Raw genomic sequence first — 23,057 nt, forward strand, 5'->3', positions numbered from 1 at the left:
ATGTGCTTTTGTTAGTAATAGGGAATTGTATTCCATATTATCATTAGGAAAGAGAAAACGGGAAGAAGAGAAAAGAATGACATTTGCTAATATTATGTCAGGAAGAACCCAATTTGGGTGGGGGGAGGGGGAAGAAAGGGTTTATTCTGTTTACACTTCCACATTGCTGTTCATCACCAAAGGAAGTCAGAACTGGAACTCTCATAGGGCAGGAACTTGGAGGCAGGAGCTGATGCACATGGCCATGGAGGGGTGCTGCTTACTGGATTGCTTCCTTTGGCTTGCTCAGCTTGCTTGCTTATAGATACCAGGACTACCAACACAGGACTATTCCCAAAGGGCTGGGCCCTTCTCCCTTGATCACTAATTGAGAAAATTCCTTATAGCTGGATCTCATGGAGACATTTCCTCAAAAGAGGCTCCTTTCTCTGTGATAACTACAGCTTGTGTCAAGTTGACACACAAAACAAGCCAGCACATTGAACCCATTTTAATGGCTAAGCAATTAAGCAAATGTACTTTCAGAGCCCCTCCATTATTTTCTTTCAACCTGCTGCATTCTAGCCAATTGCTTTTTGCTGTAGCAATGTGCCTCTTGGCAGACTTCATTAACTCCCAAAAGGAAGACTCTCTCAGCAAAATTACAATTGCACTTCCTAATAAAAATGAATGTAATGGAACTAATTATATTATTAAGAAGGGTATGGGGGACTTTTGGGATAGCATTGGAAATGTAAATGAGGAAAATACCTAATAAAAATATTTTTTAAAAAAAAAGTACAAGATTCACTAGAAAAGACTCATTTATTTAATAAACAATTGTTTCATAAAAGGAAATGAAAGTATTATTTTTTATTATTTTATTTATTTACATTTCAAATGCTATTCCCCTTCTGGGTTTCCCTTCTGCAACCCCCTCTCCCATTCCATGCCCCCTCCCCCACTCCATACCCCCTCCCTCCATTCCCTTTGGCTCTTTGAGGGTACTCCTCCAGCAATTCATACACTCTTGTGTCACCTCTCTAGCATTTCTCTACACTGGGGCAGCAAGCCTCCACAGGACCAAGGACCTCCCCTGCCATTAACACCAGATAAGGCCATCCTCTGCTAAATATGTACCTGGAGCCATGGTTCCATTCATGTACACCCTTTGGTTGCTGATTTAGTCTCTGGGAGTTCTGAGATGTCTGGTTAGTTGATATTGTTCTTCCTATGGAATTGCAATACCTTTCAGCTCCTTTTGTCTTTCCTCTATATCACTTATTGGAGTCCCCATGCACAGTCTGATGGTTGGCTGTGTACATTCACATCTGTATTGGTCAAGTGCTGGTAGAACCTCTCAGAGAACAGCCATACCAGGGTTCTAACAGCAAGCTCTTCTTGGCACCACCAATAGTGTCAAGGTTTCGAGTCTGCAGATGCTATGGATCTCTAGGTGGGGCAGTCTCTGGATGGCCCTTCCTTCAGACTTTGTTCAATTTATATGTCATGGCCTTTCCTTTGGACAGGAACACTTCTGGGCTAAAAATTTTGACATGGGTGAGTGACCTCATCCCTCAGCTAGAGGCCATGTCTATCTACTGCAGGTGGTCTCTACAGATTTTATTTCCCATTTGTTGGGTATTTCAGCTAAAGTCACCACCCTTGGTTCCTGAGAGCCTTTCACTCTCCTGGAGTCTGGGAATTTCTAGTGGCTATCCCCAGATCCCCATCCCCCACAGCTTCATATAGCTCTTCAATTTCCTGACCCTCTGTACTTCTTTCCTGTCCCTCCCAATACCTGATCCTATCCTCCCTTTTTTCCCTCCCTCTCCTTTCTTCCTCCCAGATCACTACTTTCCTTAACCACCAGTGATTATTTTCACCCCTTCTATATAAGATTGAAGTATCCACACTTTGTTCTCCCTTCTTCTTAAGGTTTTTATGGTTTGTGAGTTGTATCATGGGTATTCTGAGCTTTTTTTCCCCTAATATCCACTTATCAATGAGTACATAACATATGTGCTCCTTTGGGATTGAGTTACCTTACTCAGGATGATATTTCCTAGTTCCATCCATTTGCCTAAACATTTTGTGAATTCATTGCTTTTGGTAGCTGAGTAGTATTCCGTTGTATAAATGTACCACTTTTTCTATATGCATTCTTCTGTTAAGGGACATCTGGGTTCTTTCTAGCTTCTGGCTATTATAAATAACGCTGCTATAAACATAGTGGAGCAAGTGTCCTTGTTATACATTGGAGTATCTTTTGGAAATATGCCCAGGAGTGGTATAGCTTGTTCTTCAGGTAGAACTATGTTCAATTTTCTAAGGAACTGCCAGACTGATATCCAGAGTGTTTGTAACACTTTGCACTTTCCAGAAACAATGGAGGAGTGTTCTCTTTCTCCACATCTTTGCCAGCATCTGCTGGCACCTGAGTTTTTAATCTTAACCATTCTGACTGGTATGAGGTGGAATCTCGGAGTTGTTTTGTTTTGCATTTCCCTGATGATTAAGGATGTTGAACATTTCTTTAGGTGCTTCTTGGCCATTTGATATTCCTCACTTGAGAATTCTCCGTTTATCTCTGTACCCCACTTTTAATAAGGTTATTTCATTCTCTGAAGTCTAACTTCTTGAGTTCTTTGTATATATTGGATATTAGTCCTCTATTGGATGTAGAATTGGTTAAATGGTATGAGAAAGAAATTAGGGAAGCAACAACCTTCACAACAGTCAAAAATAATATAAAATATATTGGTGTGACTCTAACCAAGCAAGTGAAAGATCTGTATGACAAGAACTTCAAATCTCCAAAGAAAAATATTGAAGAAAACCTCAGAAGATGGAAAAATTTCCCTTACTCATGAATCAGGATTAAAATAGTAAAATTGGCCATCTTACCAAATGCAATCTACTGATTCAATGCAATCCCCTTCAAAATTACAACTCAATTGTTCAGAGAGTTAAAGAGAGCAATTCTCAAATTCAGTTGGAACAACAAAAAATGCAGGATAGCAAGAACTATTATCAACTAGGTGAACTTCTGGGGGAATCACCATCCCTGACCTCAAGCTCTACTACAGATAGTAGTAGATAATAGTGATAAAAACAATTGCATGGTATTGGTATAGAAATGGGCAGGTAGATAAGTAGAATAGAATTGAAGACCCAGAAATTAACCTATACACTTGATTGTTGACAAAGAAGTCAAAACCTCTAGTGGAAAATAAAACAGCATATTCAACCAATAGTGATGACTCAAGTGGTGGCCAGCATGTAAAAGACAGCAAATTTATCCATTCTTATCTCCTTGTACAAAGCTCAAGTCCAAGTGGATCAGGGCTTCCACATAAATCCAGATACCCTGAATCTAATAGAAGAAAAAGTAGGGAAAACTTTGAATACATTGGCACAGGTAAAATTTTTCTGAACAGAGCAACAATGGCCCAGCCTCTAAGATCAACTATAGACAAATGAGACCTCATAAAATTGCAAAGATTCTGTAAGGCAATGGATTCTGTCATTGGGACAAAATGGCAATCTACAGATTGGGAAAACATCCCTTAAGCTTTATAAAGCTCACTTCCAAGAGGCAAGTCATAGAGTCATAAAAGAGTATACAGGCTTCCTTTCAACAATCTGAACGTCTCCAGATGAATCCTATTAATCAAACACACACATGCACACACAAACACATAAATACAGACAGTAGGGAGAAACACTGAGAATATGTTTTAACAAGTTTCTGTGAGAAATAAATATGTTGATTTAAAAGAGGCACACCATTTGTTGAAAGTACTAACTTCCCCACCAGATGGTTTTAGGCCCTTTGTCAAAGATCAAGTGACCATAGATATATAGGTTCATTTCTGGGTCTTCAATTCTATCCCATTGATCTACCTGCCTGTCACCGTACCAATACAAAATAGTTTTAATCATTATTACTCTGTAGTACAGCTTGAGGTCAAGGATGCTAATTCCCCCAGAAGTTCTTTTATTGTTGAGAATACTTTTTGCTATCCTTGGTTTTTGTTATTCCAGTTGAATTTGAGAATTGATCTTTCTAACTCTAGGAAGGATTGAGTGGAATTTTGATGTGGATTCCATTCACACCAGTTAGAATGGCTAAGATAAAAAACTAAGGTGCCAGAAGATGCTGGTGAAGATGGAGAGAAAAAGCAATACTCCTCCACTGTGGGTAGAACTGCAAGCTGGTACAACTCTGGAAATCAGTTTGGCAGTTCCTCAGAAAATTGGACATAGTACTATCTGAGGAACCAGCTATATCACTCCAGGGCATATACCCAGAAGATGCTCCAACATGTAATAAAGACACATGCTCCACTATATACATAACTCCACTATACACATACATATATATATAATATATATATATATATATATATATATATATATATATATATATTATTTATAATAGCCAGAACCTGGAAAGAACCCAGATGTCCTTCAACAGAAGAATGGATACAGAAAATGTGGTACATTTACACAGTAGAATACTACTCAGCTATTAAGAGCAATGAATTCATGAAATGTTTAGGCAGATAATATCATCCTGAGTGAAGTAACACAATCACAAAGGAACATACATGATGTACACTCACTAATAAGTGTATGTTCTCACAGAAGCTTGAAATACCCAAGATACAAATCACAGACCAAATGAAGCTTAAGAAGTAAGACCATAGTGTGGATAATTCAGTCCTTCTTAGAAAGGGAGCAAAATACCGATAGGAGAAGATACAGAGACAAAATGTGGAATAGAGACTGAAGGAAAAACCATCCAGAGACTGCCCCACCTGAGGATCCATTCCATATACAGTTCCCAAACCCAGACACTATAGTGGATGTCAACAAGTACTTGCTGACAGGAGCCTGATATAGCTGTCTCTTGAGAGGTTCTGCCAGTGCCTGACAGATTCATTGGTGGACACTCTCAGCCAACCTATGGACTGAGCACAAGGTCCCCAAAGGAGGAGCTAGAGAAAGAACCAAAGTAGCTGAAGGTGCTTGCAGCCCTATAGGAGGAACAGCAATATGAACCAACCAGTAACCCCAGAGCTCTCAGGGACTAAACCACTAACCAAAGAGCACATATGGAGGGACCCATGGCTCCTGTTGCATATGTAGCAGAGGATGGCCTTGCTTGACATTGTGGTGGATAGCCCTGGGGCTAATTATATTTAATATTAAATATGTTCTCCCATGAGGGGTTGTGAACAAGGAATGAGTCAGCACTCAGGTGATTTCCTATAAACCTGCTTCCCACTGTAATTCATAAAATAAAGCAGAGCTGATGATTGGACAGATAAAAGGGAAGGTGGAGCAAAAAAAGTGAGAGACAGAGAAGAAGGAGAAAATGGAAGAGGGAGAGGATGCAGAGGAGGAGGAGGAAGAAGAAAAGTGGAGCAGAAGCACATGGCCTGGAGAAACTGCAAGTTCTAAGGGGTCTCATAAGCTGTGGAAGATGGCAGTGTAGCAGTATCTGCCCAGTCTAGTCGAGCAGCATGTCATCATATTAACTGTGTTGTGTTTTCATTGCCCGGGCATATTTGGGAGGAGATTTACTGCAACAAAATGGTGCCCAATGTATTGATTTGAATTCAACTAATCTGAGATAAAATTCACTGACCCCCCTCCCCCAACCCCTGAATGGGGCTTGGGCAGTGACATAGGCTGTAGTAGTATGGATTTGAAGCAGACTAGATTTAAAGGGCCTACAGAGAACAGCAGAGAGGCATCTATGCCTGAGTGAGCCTTTCTGTGTGTGCTTCCCTGCTATCCTTTGCTCCCCACCATGACTTCCCCATCTCAAAACAGGGACACAGACAACTCAGATATTTTTTCTTTTTCTTTTTTTTTTCGTAATAATCTTTTTTTTTAAATTTTTTATTAGGTATTTTCCTCATTTACATTTCCAGTGCTATCCCAAAAGTCCCTCATACCCTCCCCACACCCCTCTACCCACACACACCCACCTCTTGGTCCTGGTGATCCCCTGTACTAAGGCATAAAAAGTTTGCACGACCAATGGGCCTCTCTTTCCACTGATGGCCAACTAGGCCATCTTTTGATACATATGCAGCTAGAGACACGAGCTCTGGGGGGTACTGGTTAGTTCATATTGTTGTTCCACATATAGGGATGCAGATCCCTTTAGCTCCTTGGGTACATTCTCTAGCTCCTACATTGGGGGCCCTGTGATCCATCCAATAGCTGACTGTGAGCATCCACTTTTGTGTTTGTTAGGCCCCAGCATAGTCTCACAAGAGACAGTTATATCAGGGTCCTTTCAGCAAAATCTTGCTAGTATATGCAATGGTGTCAGCATTTGGAAGCTGATTAGGGGATGAATCCCCGGATATGGCAGATATTTTTTCACTCAGCTTCTCCCTGTGAATAAATAATTGGGAGCCAAAGATACAAAGGACCACAGACCAGGTAATTCATTTCTATAAAGAGAGAAATATAAGCTTTTCATACTTGAAGAAGGTATAAAGATATAGTGCTCTAATAAGTCTAATGGGATACTCATATTCTGTCTAACGTGGGCTCCATGGGAATTTTGGGTTTAAATCCTGGTTTGAAAAGCTGCCTCTTATAAGTAGGAGTAGTACCTAAAGATGGGAAACGTCACCTGTGGTTAAGAACCAGATAGGGAATATTAGTCACTGACTCCAAGTAGAGAGAGCAGTGGTAATCACCTGCTGTGAGCAGGTATTAATTAATAGAAGTCTGTGGCTCTAGGTAAAGAGCACAAGAGATACAAGGTATAAATAAATGTCTGTGGCTCCTGGTAGAGAGCACAACAGATAGGATGGCTGCTCTAGGCAGAGAACTTATTAATTATGAGAAATTTCAAGTTCAGAATTAGATAGGGAATATTAGTCACTGGCTCCAAGTAGAAAGAGCAGTGATAATCACCTGCTATGAACAGAAGTCTGTGGTTCCCGTTAGAGAGCATAACAGGTAAATTTTATAATGGGGATTAATTAAATAAATGTCTGTGGATCAACATAGAGAGCACCCTAATAAGTCTTACCAGATACTCATATTCTGTCAGTATGAGCTCCATGAGAATTTTGGGTTTAAATCCTGGTTTGACAAGCTGCTTCTTATAAGCAGGTATAGAAAAGAAAAAAGGAAAGGAAAGAGGAAAGGAAAGAGGAGAGGAAAGAGGAGAGCAAAGAGGAGAGCAAAGAGGAGAGGAAAGGGAAAGGAAAGGGACAGGAAAGGGACAGGAAAGGGACAGGAAAGGAAAGGAAAGGAAAGGAAAGGAAAGGAAAGGAAAGGAAAGGAAAGGAAAGGAAAGGAAAGGAAGAGGGAAGAGGGAAGAGGGAAGAGGGAAGAGGGAAGAGGGAAGAGGGAAGAGGGAAGAGGGAAGAGGGAAGAGGGAAGAGGGAAGAGGGAAGAGGGAAGAGGGAAGAGGGAAGAGGGAAGAGGGAAGAGGGAAGAGAGAGGGAAGAGGGAAGAGGGAAGAGGGAAGAGGGAAGAGGGAAGAGGAAAGAAAGAGGAAAGAAAGAGGAAAGAGGAAAGGAAAAGGAAAGGAAAATAGAAGTGTGAATCAATTGTTTTAAAGGTCATATAATAAAGTCTGCAGGAGACTTATATTCAGTCTAATGTGGGCTCCATGGGAAGTTTGGGGTTAAATCCTGACATGACAAATAAGAAAGGCCTAAATAGGCTAAAATGTGTGTGATTTTCAGTATTGTGGTGTTTTTTTGTTTGTTTGTTGAATTTTTTAAATTTTTTATTAGATATTTTCTTCATTTACATTTCAAATGCCATCCCAAAAGTCCCCTATAAACTCCCCCACCCTGCTCCCCTAGCCACCCACTCCCACTTCTTGGCCATGGCGTTCCCCTGTACTGGGGCATATAAAGTTTGCAAGAACAAGGGGCCTCTCTTCCCAATGATGGCTGATTAGGCCATCTTCTGCTACATATGCAGCTAGAGACACAAGCTCAGGGGGTACTGGTTAGTTCATATTGTTGTTCCACCTAGAGGGTTGCAGACCCCTTCAGCTCCTTGGGTACTTTCTCTAGCTCCTCCATTGGGGGCCATGTGTTCCATCCTATAAATGACTGTGAGGATCCACTTCTGTATTTGCCAGGCACTGGCATAGCCTCACAAGAGACAGCTATATCAAGGTTCTTTCAGCATAATCTTGCTGGCATATGCAATAGTGTCTGTGTTTGGTGGCTGATTATGGGATGGATCCCTGGGTGGGGCAGTCTCTGGATGGTCCATTCTTTCATCTTAGCTCCAATCTTTGTCTCTATAGCTCCTTTTATGGGTATTTTGTTCCCTTTTCTAAGGAGGAATGAAGTATCCATGCATTGGTCTTCCTTCTGCTTGATTTTGTTGTGTTTTGCAAATGGAATCTTGGGTATTCTAGGTTACTGGGCTAATATCCACTTATCAGTGAGTGTGTATCAAGTGACTTCATTTGTGAATGGGTTACCTCACTCAGAATGATATCCTCCATATCCATCCATTTGCCTAAGAATTTCATATATTCATTGTTTTTAATAGCTGAGTAGTATTCCATTGCTTGAAGCAATCCCTCTAAAATCAGGGACTAGACAAGGCTGTCCACTTTCTCCATACCTATTCAACATTGTACTTGAAGTCCTAGCCAGAGCAATTTGACAACAAAAGGAGATCAAAGGGATACAATTTGGAAAAGATGAAGTCAAAATATCACTTTTTGCAGATGATATGATAGTATATATAAGTGACCCTAAAAATTCCACCAGAGAACTCCTAAACCTGATAAACAGCTTCGGTGAAGTAGCTGGATATAAAATTAACTCAAACAAATCAATGGCCTTTCTCTACACAAAGAATAAACAGGATGAGAAAGAAATTAGGGAAACAAAACCCTTCTCAATAGTCACAAATAATATAAAATATCTTGGCGTGACTCTAACTAAGGAAGTGAAAGATCTGTATAATAAAAACTTCAAGTCTCTGAAGAAAGAAATTATAGAAGATCTCAGAAGATGGAAAGATCTCCCATGCTCATGGATTGGCAGGATCAACATTGTAAAAATGGCTATCTTGCCAAAAGCAATCTACAGATTCAATGTAATCCCCATCAAAATCCCAACTCAATTCTTCAACGAAATAGAAAGTGCAATCTGCAAATTCATCTGGAATAACAAAAAACCTAGGATAGCAAAAACTCTTCTCAAGGATAAAAGAACCTCTGGTGGAATCACCATGCCGGACCTAAAGCTTTACTACAGAGCAATTGTGATAAAAAATGCATGGTACTGGTATAGTGACAGACAAGTAGACCAATGGAATAGAATTGAAGACCCAGAAATGAACCCACACACCTATGGTCACTTGATCTTCGACAAGGGAGCTAAAACCATCCAGTGGAAGAAAGACAGCATTTTCAACAAATGGTGCTGGCACAACTGGTTGTTATCATGTAGAAGAATGCGAATCGACCCATTCGTATCTCCTTGTACTAAGGTCACCTGAATTTTTGATCCTAGCCATTCTGACTCGTGTGAGGTGAAATCTCAGGGTTGTTATGATTTGCATTTTCCTGATGGTTAAGGATATTGAACATTTTTTCAAGTGCTTCTCAGTCCTTCAGTAGTCATTAGTTGAGAATTCTTTGTTTAGCTCTGTACCTCATTTTTAATGGGGTTATTTGAATTTTTAGAGGTCATCTTCTTGAGCCTTTTGTATATATTGGATATTAGTCCCTAATCAGATTTAAGATTGGTAAAAATCCTTTCCCAATCTGTTGGTGGCCCTTTTGTCTTACTGACAGTATCTTTTGCCCTACAAAACCTTTGCAATTTTATGAGGTCCCATTTGTCGATCTTGATCTTACAGCACAAGCCATTGCTGTTCTGTTTAGGAATTATCGCCCTGTGCCCATATCTTTGAGGCTTTTCCCCACTTTCTTCTCCATAAATTTCAGTGTCTCTGTTTTTATGTGAAGTTCTTTGATCCACTTAGACTTGAGCTTTATACAGGGAGATAAGAATGGATCAATTTGAATTCTTCTACATATCCACCAGTTGTGCCAGCACCATTTGTTGAAAATGCTGTCTTTGTTCCACAGGATGATTTTAGCTCCCTTGTCAAAGATCAAGTAACCATAGGTGTGTGGGTTCATTTCCACTTGGTTGACTTCCATCCTGAGTTTGATTATTTACTGCCATCTACTCCTCTTGGGTGAATTTGCATCCTTTCTTTCTAGAGCTTCTAGGAGTGCTGTCAGGCTGCTAGTGTATGCTCTCTTAAGTTTCTTTTTGGAGGAACTCAGGTGTACTGGCTATTTTTGTGTCAACTTGACACAGCTGGAGTTATCACAGAGAAAGGAGCTTCAGTTGAGGAAATGCCTCCATGAGATCCAACTGTAAGGCATTTTGTCAATTAGTGATCAAGGGGGAAAGGCCCCTTGTGGGTGGGACCATCCCTGGTCTGGTAGTCTTGGGTTCTATAAGAGAGTAGGCTGAGCAAGCCAGGGGAGGCAAGCCAGTAAAGAACATCCCTCCATGGCCTCTGTATCAGCTCCTGCTCCCTGACCTGTCTGAGTTCCAGTCCTGACTTCCTTTGGTGATGAACAGCAGCATGGAAGTGTAAGCCGAATAAACCCTTTCCTCCCCAACTTGCTTCTTGGTGGTCCTTATGGACAGATACTGAGAAGAAGACATTTGCCAGATCAATAGCCGCATACCAGGTGCCAGGAGATGTGTTAATTTGCTCAAGTAACGAAACTACATCTGGTACAGCAGCTGCAATTGGAGTTACTACCTGATTTAGTTTTCGATAATCAACTGTCATTCTCCATGATCCATCTGTTTTCTGCACTGGCCAGATAGGAGAGTTAAATGGAGATGTGGTGGGAACCGCCACCCCTGCATCTTTCAAGTCCTTGATAGTGGCAGTAATTTCTGCAATGCCTCCAGGAATACGATACTGTTTTTGATTCACTATTTTCTTTGGCAGAGGCAACTCTAAAGGCTTCCATTTGGCCTTTCCAACCATAATAGCCCTCACTCTACAGTTCAGGGAACCAATATGAGAATTCTGGCAGTTTCTGAGTATATCTATCCCAATTATACATTCTGGAACTGGGGAAATCACCACAGGATGTGTCCAGGGACCTACTGGACCTACTGTGAGTCGGACATCAGTCAAAACTCCATTAATCACCTGTCCTCCATAGGCCCCTACTTTAACTGGAGGGCCACAATGTTTGTGCAGGAATAGAAACCCTGACTAAGACATCAGGGCTATGAGTTTTCCTCTTAGGACTGCTTTCATTGTGTCTTGTAAGTTTGGATATGTTGTGGCTTCATTTTCATTAAACTCTAAAATGTCTTTAATTTCTTTATTTCTTCCTTGATCAAGGTATCATTGAGTAGAGTGTTGTTCAGTTTCCACTTGAATATTATTTATGTTGTTATTGAAGAGCAGCCTTAGTCTGTGGTTATCTGATAGGATTAGTTTTCTAATTGCTCTGTCTAGGACTTCTAGTAATATATTGAATAGGTAGGGAGAAAGTGGGCAGCCTTTTCTAGTCCCTGACTTTAGTGAAATTGCTTCAAATTTCTCTCCATTTAGTTTGATGTTGGCTACTGGTTTGCTGTATATTGCTTTTATTATGTTTAGGTATGGGCATTGAATTCCTGATCTTTCCATGACTTTTATCATGAAGGGGTGTTGGATTTTGTCAAATGCTTTCTCAGCATCTAACGAGAAGATCATGTGGTTTTTGTATTTGAGTTTGTTTATATAGTGGATTGTGTTAATGGATTTCCTAATATTAAACCCACCCTGTGTTTCTGGGATGAAGCCTACATGATCATTTTGGATGATCTTTTTGATGTGTTCTTAGATTCGGTTTGTGGGAAATTTATTGAGTATTTTTGCATCAATATTCATAAGGGAACTTGGTCTGAAGTTGTCTTTCTTTGTTGGATCATTGTATGATTTAGGTATCAGAGTAATTGTGGCTTCATAGAATGAATTGGGTAGAGTACCTTCTGTTTCTATTTTGTGGAATAGTTTGAGGAGAGTTGGAATTAGGTCTTCTTTGAAGGTCTGATATAACTGTGCACTAAACCCATCTAGTTTTGGGCTTTTTTTTTTGGTTGGGAGACTATTAATTACTGCTTCTATTTCCTTAGTGGAAATGGGACCCTTAAAATCGTTAATCTGATCCTGGTTTAACTTTGGTACCTGGTATCTCTCTAGGAAGTTGTCTATCTCATCCAGGTTTTCCAGTTTTGTTGAGTATAGTATGTTTTAGTAAGTTCTGATGATATTTTGGATTTGCTCAGGTTCTGTTGTTATGTCTCCTTTTTCATTTCTGATTTTGTTAATTAAGATATTGCCCCTATACCCACTAGTTAGTTTGGCTAAGGGTTTATCTATCTTGTTGATTTTCTCAAAGAACCAGCCCTGGTTTGGTTTATTCTTTGAATAGTTCTTTTTGTTTCTACTTGGTTGATTTCCACCCTGAGTTTGATTATTTACTGCTATCTACTCCTCTTGGGTGAATTTGCTTCCTTTCTTTATAGAGCTTCTAGGTGTGCCATCAGGCTGCTAGTGTATGCTCTCTCTAGTTTCTTTTTGGAGGCACTCGGGGCTATGAGTTTTCCTCTTAGGACTGCTTTCATTGTGTCCCATAAGTTTGGGTATGTTGTGACTTCATTTTCATTAAACTCTAAAATGTCTTTAATTTCTTTATTTATTTCTTCCTTGATCAAGGTATCATTGAATAGAGAGTTCAGTTTCCACGTGAATGTTGGCTTTTTATTATTTATGCTGTTATTGAAGATCAGCATTAGTACATGGTGATCTGATAGGATGCATGGGATAATTTCAATATTTTTGTATCTGTTGAGGCCTGTTTTGTGACCGCTTATATGGTCAATTTTGAAGGAGGTACCATGAGGTCCTCAGAAGAAGGTATATCCTTTTGTTTTAGGATAAAATGTTCTGTAAATATCTGTTAAATCCATTTGTTTCATAACTTCTGCTAATGTACATGTGTCTCTGTTTAGTTTCTGTTTACAGGATCTGTCCATTGGTGAGAGTAGGGTGTTGAAGTCTCCCACTATTATTGTGTGAGGTGCAATGTGGGCTTTGAGCTTTACTAAAGTTTCTTTAATGAATGTGCCTGCCATTGTATTTGGAGCATAGATATTCAGAATTGAGAGTTCATCTTGGTAGATTTTATCTTTGATGAGTATGAAGTGCCCCTCCTTGTCTTTTTTGATAACTTTGGGTTGGAAGTCAATTTTTTTCGATATTAGAACGGCTACTCCAGCTTGTTTCTTTGGACCACTTGCTTGGAAAATTGCTTTCCAGCCTTTTACTCTGAGGTAGTGTCTGTCTTTTTCCCTTTGGTGATTTTCCTGTAAGCAGCAAAATGTTGGGGTCCTGTTTGTGTAGCCAGTCTATTAGTCTATGTCTTTTTATTGGGGAATTGAGTCCATTGATGGTAAGAGAAATTAAAGAATAGTAATTGTTGCTTCCTGTTATTTTTGTGGTGTATTTGTTGTTTTTATTGTGGTATATTGTGGTGTTTTTATTGTTCCTCTGGGAGACATGGCAAGCTATAGGTTTTCCTGGTTACAGACTGGAGGATGTGCTGATTTGGGGAAAAGGTTTTGTCTTTGTGTTTTTGGAAAAGGTGATTAAGGTATTTCGAACTTCCAGAGTGATATAGGTCAGATTTGATAGGGGGAGACCCCCTTATAACTAGATTCCAGAAAATGAAACAAAAAGTTTATCTTGATGATACTAAATTTTGTTTTGAGATTTATGTATTACAGAGTATACAGCCTTAGTGAATTTCATCATCAGACACTCTGAACTGACCTGCCTGAACCCCTGATGTCTTGGTTTTTCATCTGGATCCAGGCAGGACACAGACATCAGAGGCCAATACAATCATTGATGTGGCCTTTTTAAGGTCAACTAACTCCCCTTCCCCCTCCCTTCAAAAATATCTCAATGCCCATATTCAGCTTTAAGAAGTTATGAAGAGTTGTCATCCCAGTTCCCTAAGCTTTGGGGCTGGGGGGTGGTTATTATAGATTATCTTTGGTACTAAAAATTTTGAGGTACAAGGCTTAAAACCAGTCCTTCTATTGCTGTTATTATAAACAGATCTGAGATGTGTAAGCCTATGAGTGAGTTAATGCCAAATAGGAAATTCATCGCTCTGAGTTTATCGTTAGGGCGTTTTTAGTTATTTTAATTAAAAATGGCTGAGAGTAGTTAACAGACAACAGTCTAGATTACTTCACATAGTTGGTTTTCAAAAACATCAGAAATCCACAGAATGTGTCATTTAATGTTATTTATTCATTTGTTTTTGAGACCAGCCTGCTCCTGACAGTTTTCATTGTCTTGGAACCAAAGAAGAAACTGAGCATCATTGAGTTACTCTAGTTGTGGCTAAATAGCCACTAGACAAGAATTGCCTTATTTCATCTACAGACATAATACTGCCCAAAGAAAGGACACAATTATAGATAAGGACAGTTTGATTCTGCTGAGACAGAGTAGGCTAGTCCCTAATATTCCTGTTTCTCTAAGTCTGTCAGATGACCCTGGCCAGTAGGCTGAAGACCAATGCTCCAATATGTTGAAGTAAGGGACTGTCCAGGTAATCAGTGGTCTCTATGGATCAGTTAAGTTTTGAAAGCTGTTTTAGGCTTCCTACATATTTTCAGTTAATATCAGTCGTTCTTGGATTTTTGATGGGGTTGAAGAACTACATATTCTCCTAGCCAACCCAGGCTTTTTATTTTGAGAGGAACAGTTTTGAGAGGATGGTTTTTAGATGGCATTCAATCTAAAGCCAAGACATAGCCAGATGTAGAATTATAAATCTTTTAAGTAAGGATAAATGACAGAGGTTCTGTTCAATTAACACACATGATGGACTGGGTGTTAGGTCTCTTGTACTTTATAAATTAAAAAATAGTGATAGTTCAATTATATCTGAGATAAAATAGTCTTTTAATTGGACAGAAAGGATGAAATGATGTGGATAGCCCTGCGGCTAATTATATTTGATGTTAAATCTGTTCTCCTGTGAGGGGTTTCAAACAAGCAATGAGTCAGCACTCTGGTGATTTCCTGTAAACCTGCTTCCCACCTTAATTTGTAAAATAAAGCAGAGCTGATGATTGGGCAGATAAATAGGAAGGTGGAGCAGAAGGTAAGAGACAGAGAGGAAGGAGAAAATGGAAGAGGGAGAGGATGCAGAGGAGGAGGAGGAAGAAGAAAAGTGGAGCAGAAGCACATGGCCTGGAGAAACTGCAAGTTCTAAGGGGTCTCATAAGCTGTGGAAGATGGCAGTGTAGCAGTATCTGCCCAGTCTAGTCGAGCAGCATGTCATCATATTAACTGTGTTGTGTTTTCATTGCCGGGGCATATTTGGGAGGAGATTTACTGCAATAGGACATCAATTAGAAGAAAGACCCTTGGTCCTGAGAAGTCTGGATACCCCAGTGTAGAAGAATGCCAGGACAGGGAAGTGGGAGTGGGTGGATTGGTTAGCAGGGAGAGTTTGGATGGGATAGGGGGTTTTCATAGGAGAAACCAGAAAAGGGGATAGCATGTGAAATGTAAATAATGAAAATGTCTAATTAAAAAAAAGTAAAAAGGAAATAAATAAAAATAAAAAGAAAGTGTGGTGTGTGTGTGTGTGTGTGTGTGTGTGTGTGTGTGTGAGAGAGAGAGAGAGAGAGAGAGAGAGAGAGAGAGAGAGAGAGAGAGAGAGAGAGAGTCTTTTTGAACCTTATGGCTTTTTCTAAGTTATTCATTGCTATTATATGTACTAAGTAAAATATCATTGTAACAACAAGACTTTAAATTGCTATTAAAAAGGAAATAAGACAAAAATGAAAATATTTATGGTGGGGAGAGGGAGTTAAACTTGGACTGCCTTCTATAGCAGATTTGCCCCTTCTTGATCTCTCTATAGCATACCTCTTCATGGATTTGGGGGAGAGTTCCTTGTCCACTTCCTTCACAGGCATGTTATAGGAATCCACGTTGTACTCACTGTCATCATCATACTCATGGTCTAGCAGGGTTCGTGCCCATGTACCCATGTCATATGGGGGCAACATTCCTCCAAACTCAGAAGGTAGGATCTCAGGATGAATTAGTTGGTGTAGACTGTTCAGGTTGTTACCATGCAAAAATATCTAGAAATGCAAGGTAAGAGGCATGGAAGAAACACATAGAGAAAATCTAAATATAATATAAAGGCCATGGGAAAGGGATGAGGCTAGAAAAACAAATGCAAGAGGTTTATATGTCTCTTACAATCTCTAAGACTCTCCTCTATTCTATTAAGTAGACAAAACTATACCATCATCTAGCATTTCATATAAAGGTCCTGAGGGTCAAGAATTAAACATTTTGTAAGGACAGATAGTCTCTGGGCCAAAGATTTACAATCACAAACTTGATTTTCTGCTTCTTTGATAGGACAATGAGCAGAAATTAAGCTCCAAAACACCTTGATGTTGGCTGTGCAAACATATTTATAATGAATGCTGCTCAGTCAGCTTTTTCTCATGACAGACTTATCATTTCTAGAGCCATTCAAGTTATCAAAGCCAAAAGTTGCCTCCAAATACATTTCTTTTTATTGTCAATAAAAAGAGGAATATTGTAACTGCTCTACTGTGGCTTCATAATTTGAAGTGGATACCATAAAGAAAATTAAATTAGCATCCTCATAAGAAACAGCAGAGTAAAGCCCATGTCCTAGAAGATGTGTCATCTGTATTATTGCCAAAACCCTCTGTCCTAGAAATTTACATATTCATTGTCGAAATGAAATTTAGAACAATGACTTGAAAGGGAAACATATCATAAACATAATTAAATCATTTGTATTATTGACAACAGAGCATTTTTATAAAAACTAATTCAAGCCACAATCTCAGTTATTTGTTACCTCCATCACATGCTACTGCTTTCTCCATTCTTTTTATTAATTATCACTTAAATATTTATATTTTGAAGTATTTTAACATCTCAATTACTAAAACTCCATTCATTAACATGTTGACATAACAAAATTTTCCATGAAATAAGATTATAACCAGTAGAATATAAAACAATTTTCAACAGTTAATAATACACATCACTATTAATAAGGTCTCTAAAGGAAATATTGCACATTGTGATTTCTAGATATGAAAAAAATGCTAGTTGGAACTGAGCTGCTGGCTGGATTTCATAGTTTCTGAAGGTGCTATGGATACTATTTAGGAAGAAAAAAACATCACCAGTCTTATCTGGATACTACCTTGTTAACTGCAGTACCAACCTGCCAGGCAAGATTAGCTTTTTGGTGTAATACAGCTACAACTGTTATTCGGGCATCCATTTGCTCTTAGATCAGTTTTGAAATATGATCCACTGAAGGAATTCATGATGTCTCCTTTGTAAACCAGGTTAAAAATAATAGCTGATCAATGGATGGATAGAAAAGGAAACAACCCATATGTTCCTCAATGGAAGAGTGGATACAGAAAGTTTGGTTCATTTACATAGTGGAATACTACACAGTTACTGAGAACAAGGACATCTTGAGTTTTGCAGGCAAATGGATGGAACTAGAAAATTTCATCCTGAGTGAATTAACTCGACCCAAAAGGACATGCTTAGTATGTACTCACTAATAAGTGGACATTAGCCAAAAAAAAAAAAAAAAAGTACAGAATAGGAAGGATAAAATACACAGAACTCACACAGAAAGCAGGATGGTGCCAGGGATGCGAAGGAAGGCAATTACAACTATGATGTAACCTTGGAGCGCTGAGTTGTGAATAAGTCTAGTAAGCTAATGTACAGCCTAGGTATTAGAGTTATGAATCCAGTGTTGCATAATGAAGTAGTGTTTGCTAAGGGACCAGCAAACATATGACTCTTTCTCTATACACAACAAAGCAGCTGTGTGACATGATAGCTTGACTTCAGTAATCATTTCACATGTGTATGTGTGGCAAAACACAGTGTCCATCTTAAACATCATTTAAAAAAATAGATTGAGAGGAAAAAAAAATATACAGAACTCAAGAAGTTTAAAAAGCTGAATGGCCCAAGTAAGGACACCTCAATCCCACTTGAAAAAGAGAAACAATCATGGTAGGCAGAGAGAGGGAGGGACCTGGATGAGAGAGGGAAATTTCAGAGAGGAAACTAAAAAAGGGGATAGCATTTGAAATGTAAATGAAGAAAATAGCTAATTAAAAAAAAGATAATACAAACATACCTCCACAGAGTCATTTATCTCAATTAAATTTATTTTCATTAGGAACCAGTTAAGTCTTTGCTTTGTGTTAGCATATTTCTAGAAAATACATTATGTTACCAACTCACAGTTTATATATATGTTTATATATATAAACATATATATAAACTGTGAGTATATATAAACAGTTTATATATATATAAACAGTTTATATATATATGTGTATATATATATATATACACATATATATATACAAGTGTGTACATATATGTATGTGTTTATAATATAGTATATAGTATTATATAGAATATATATATATATATATGTATAATAAATATATAAATACACACACACATTATGGTAGGATTCCAAAACCTGCCTGTTCAGCTTTCCCCAGCTAGTCCCCTGTCAAATTACTGATTTCCAGTTCATTCATATCATTGCAGTATAAATTAAATTCAAAAATTACACCTCAGTTATTTCCTCAAATCCTTCAGTCTCTAGATATGTATATAAAATATAAAAAGAACTATTTTAATTTTGCATGAACTTTAAGCTAAACAGTGCCCAATTAGAAAGCTAAAACTAAGAGTAGTAAGTAAATCTAGAAAAATAATACACATTCTTTAGAATACATTTAAGAAACGAAGGTGAGAATTGCACCCCTTCCTATTTGACAATACTGTACCTACAACTCTTAAATATACATTAATTAATGTAGAAAATTTATCATGAAAAAATCACACAAATGTGGTAGAGAAAATTTGTAATAATATATATAAGAAGAGACTCTAACTGAACTGTATATGTACAAAATAACTCCAGTGATGGGGATGAGTAGAAATGGTTCTGACCTAAATAAAAAATTTGTAGAGTCAATAAACTTGAAGGAAAAGAGAGATTTTACGTGTACTGGCTGGTTTTGTATCAACTTGACACAAGCTGGAGTTATCACAGAGGAAGGAGCTTCAGGTGAGGAAATGCCTCCATGAAATCCAACTGTAAGGCATTTTCTCAATTAGTGATCATCAGGGGAGGCCCCTTGTGAGTGGTACCTTCTCTGGGCTGGTAGTCTTGGGTTCTATAAGAAAGCAAGCTGAGCAAGTCAGTGAAAGCAAGCCAGTAAGTAACATCTTTCCATGGCTTCTGCATCAGCTCCTGCTTCCTGACCTGCTTGAGTTCTAGTCCTGACTTCCTTTGCTGATGAACACTGCAGTGTAAGCTGAATAAATTCTTTCCTCCCCATCTTGGTTCTTGGTCATGATGTTTATTCAGGAATAGAAACCCTAAGACATCACGTAAACACCAGCCTTTAGTTGATAAAGATGTTGCTCATTGGGGTGCAGGTCAACAATTCTGTCACTGCTTTACACATACACTAGAGTCAAACAATTAAGTAAATGGCTAGCTGATGACAAGGGACAGGTCTCTGAAATTCCACCTCACACCAGTCAGAAGGGTTAAGATGAAAGATTCAGATGATAGAAGATGCTGGCAAGGATGTAGAGAAAGAGGAACAAGCCTCCATTGTTGCTGAGATTTCATGCTGGTACAACCACTCTGGAAATATTTGGTGGTTCCTCAGAAAATTGGACATTGTACTATCTGAGAACCCAGCTATACCATTCCTGGGCATATACCCAAAAGATGCCCCAACATATAACAAGGACACATGCTCCACTATGTTCATCACAGCCTTATTTATAATAGCCAGAAACTGGAAAGAACCCAGATGTTCTTCAACAGAGGAACAGATATAGGAAATGTGGTACATTTGCACAATGGAGTACTATCCAGCTATTAAAAACAATGACTTCATGAAATTCTTAGGTTAATGAATGGAACTAGAAATTTTCATCCTGAGTGAGATAATCCAATCACACAAAAACACACATGGTATATACTCACTGATAAGTGGATATTAGCCCAAAATTTTGGAATACCCAAGATACAATTCACAGACCACAAAGAAGGATGGCCAAAATGTGGATATTTCATTCCTTCTTAAAGGGGGAACAAAATACTCATGGGAGGAAATATGGAGACAGTGTGTGGAACAGAGACTGAAGGAAAGGCTACCCAGAGACTTCCCCCCTCCCGGGATCCATCTCATATAGAATCAGAAACCTAGACACTACTGAGGATGCCAAGAAGTGCTTGATGAAAGGAGCCTGATATAGCTGTCTCCTGAAAGGTTCTGCTAGATCCTGACAAACACAGAAGTGGATGGTTGCAGCCAACCACTGGACTGAGCACAGGATCCACAATGGATGAGTTAGATAGAGAAAGGACTGAAGGAACTGAAGGGTTGTGCAACCCCATAGGGAGAACAACAATATCACCCAACCAGAATCCCTAGAGCTCCCAGGTACTAAACCACCAACAAAGAGTACATCCCATATGTAGCAGAAGATGGCCTTGCCAGGCATCGATGGGAGTAGAGGCCCTTAGACCCATGAAGAAACGATGCCCCAGTGTAGGAGAATGTCTGGGCAGGTGAGCAGGAGAGGGCAGGTGGGTGGTGAAAGCACCCTCATAGAAGCAGGGGGGGGAATGATATAGAGGGGTTCTGGAGAGGAAACCAGGAAACGGGATACCAGTTGAAATGTAAATAAAAAAGAAAATATCCAGTGAAAGAAAGAAAGAGAGAGAGAGAGAGAGAGAGAGAGAGAGAGAGAGAGAGAGAGAGAGAGAGAGAGAGAGAGGAGAGAAGGAGGGAGGGAGGGAGGGAGGGAGGAAGGAAGGAAGGAAGGAAGGAAGAAGAGAGAGAGAGAAAGGAATATAGAAAGAAACAAATAGAAAGAAAGAAACATAGAAAGAAAGAAATGTAGAAAGAAATATAGTAAGAAAGGGCACTAAGTGGTGGATGGGTTTCTATCCTACAATCAAAAACTCTGACCCACAATTGTTCCGTTCTAAAAGAATTCCAAGGACAAAAATGGAGAAGAGACTGAGGGAAAAGAGGTCTAGTGACAGGCCCAAATTGTAATTAGCCAAGGAGAGACTACTACCACTAACAATATCAATGATGCTATGATGTGCTTACAGACAGAAGCCTAGCATGGCTGCCCTTTAGGAGTCTCAACAAGCAGTTGACTGAGAGCGAAGCAGACACTTAACCCAACCAATGGGCTAAAGTAGGGTATTCCTGTGGTTCAATTAAGGAGAGACTGTAAAAACTTGTGGAGGAAGGTGACCCTATAGGAAAACCAGCAGTCTCATGTAACCTGGACTCCTGAGATACCTGAGACACTGAAACACCAACCAGTTAGCATACACTACTTGATATGAGGTCTCCCTCATATATATACAGCAGAGGACTTCCTGGTGTGTCCTCAGTGAGAGAAGGTACACCTAACCCTCGAGAGACTTGAGGCCCCAGAGAGTGGAGAGGACTGGTAGATGGTTCTGAGGTGGGGCGGGGTGGGGATATCCTCTTGGAGAAGAGGGTATGGGGAGGAAAGGGATGAGGAACTGTTGAAGAGTGGATCAGGAAGGGGCTAATGACTGGACTGTAAACAAAAGATTAAGGATAATTTTAAAAAAGAGTGCTGAGAATCAGTGATGATTCAGCCCTAAAAATGATACATTTTTTCATTTAAGCTTCTGGGATCATTGCTGAAGAAAGAGGAGAAAGATTGTAATAGCCACTGAAATTATTCTTTCTGGACATGGCCCAGCCAATGATGTCATGATCTCATAGTACCTGAAGTTGTATTGCAACTCTGCATAAGATTGGGCCTACAAACAGATAATCATTGGATGGATGTGGATGCTCACATGATCCTAACCTTCACTACTGACATATTGGACAGTGGTTTAATCATCCTCTGCAATTGCATGCCGATTTATGAGAACACAGGCTGCAATGGTCACATGGAAGACCCTGGTTAAACTCAGTGAATAATGAAATGAGGTTTGGGGTGATAGGGTAGAAAAAAGACAAGAGAAGATAGGTGACAGTAATCATAATACAGCATATACATGTATACATGTGCATATATTACATTATGCCTTCATGTGCACACACATGTGTGTGAAATTGTCAAATATCAAACTTTAGAAAGTTTTGAAGTTTTTAGAATATATGTGACTGGTAAGTGTTCCATTCTAGTCAAGTTTTCATCATCAGTTATGTACCTTCCGTTCCTAATATGATGAGAGGTTTTTTTTTAAGTATAACTTATGTTTTCTTCATTTTCATTTCTATCATCAGAAAAATATAGATCTACCTTCTCAAAAAAAGTATCATTGGTATCATACACAAATTTCTTTAACGTTTATTTTAAGAGTATAGTTTAGAAGTAACTTAATTCACACTTTTGAGTCAAGATGAACAGGCTAACCACATTCATCTTTATTGTCTGTACCTTTAGGATGCACAGAAGTTAATATAAAGGAAAATGTATGCATATCATTAGGTAAACAGAAATAGAGGAAATATCCATCAGTACACTATTATTTTTTACAATTATGGAAGATTAAAAATAGAAATAAGGCAAATGTAGGCCAAAGTTACAGAACAAATTTCTAAATAGGTTACTATAGTGATGAAGATGCCATCTGTCCCATGGTAAATATGGTTAATTGAAAACATAATGCCTTCTTACTGTAATATATATATATATATATATATATATATTTCATACAATATAATATATATATATATATATATATATATATATATATATATATATATATACCCTTCCTAGGAAATATGCTTCTAAATACTTTACTGTATCATCTATATAATTTTGAAATAATCATATATATTACACCACAT

The 23,057-nt window shown here is 38.8% G+C and overlaps 1 protein-coding gene across 4 annotated transcripts in view; it reads right to left on the reverse strand.

Annotated features, from left to right (window-relative positions):
• The window catches only part of Clvs2 (clavesin 2), a 117,349-nt gene that overhangs the window by 8,407 nt on the left and 85,885 nt on the right, over positions 1–23,057 (reverse strand). For all 4 annotated transcript variants that reach the window (XM_029482292.2, XM_029482291.2, XM_021175049.3 and 1 more), the window contains one exon: positions 15,991–16,211. In XM_029482292.2, coding sequence (XP_029338152.1) covers positions 15,991–16,211 — 221 coding nt within the window. The remainder of the gene's footprint in view (positions 1–15,990; positions 16,212–23,057) is intronic.

The sequence above is a fragment of the Mus caroli genome, unplaced genomic scaffold, assembly GCF_978045245.1.
Source record: "Mus caroli unplaced genomic scaffold, Mus_caroli_1 scaffold_9, whole genome shotgun sequence".
NCBI classification, from domain to species: domain Eukaryota; kingdom Metazoa; phylum Chordata; class Mammalia; order Rodentia; family Muridae; genus Mus; species Mus caroli.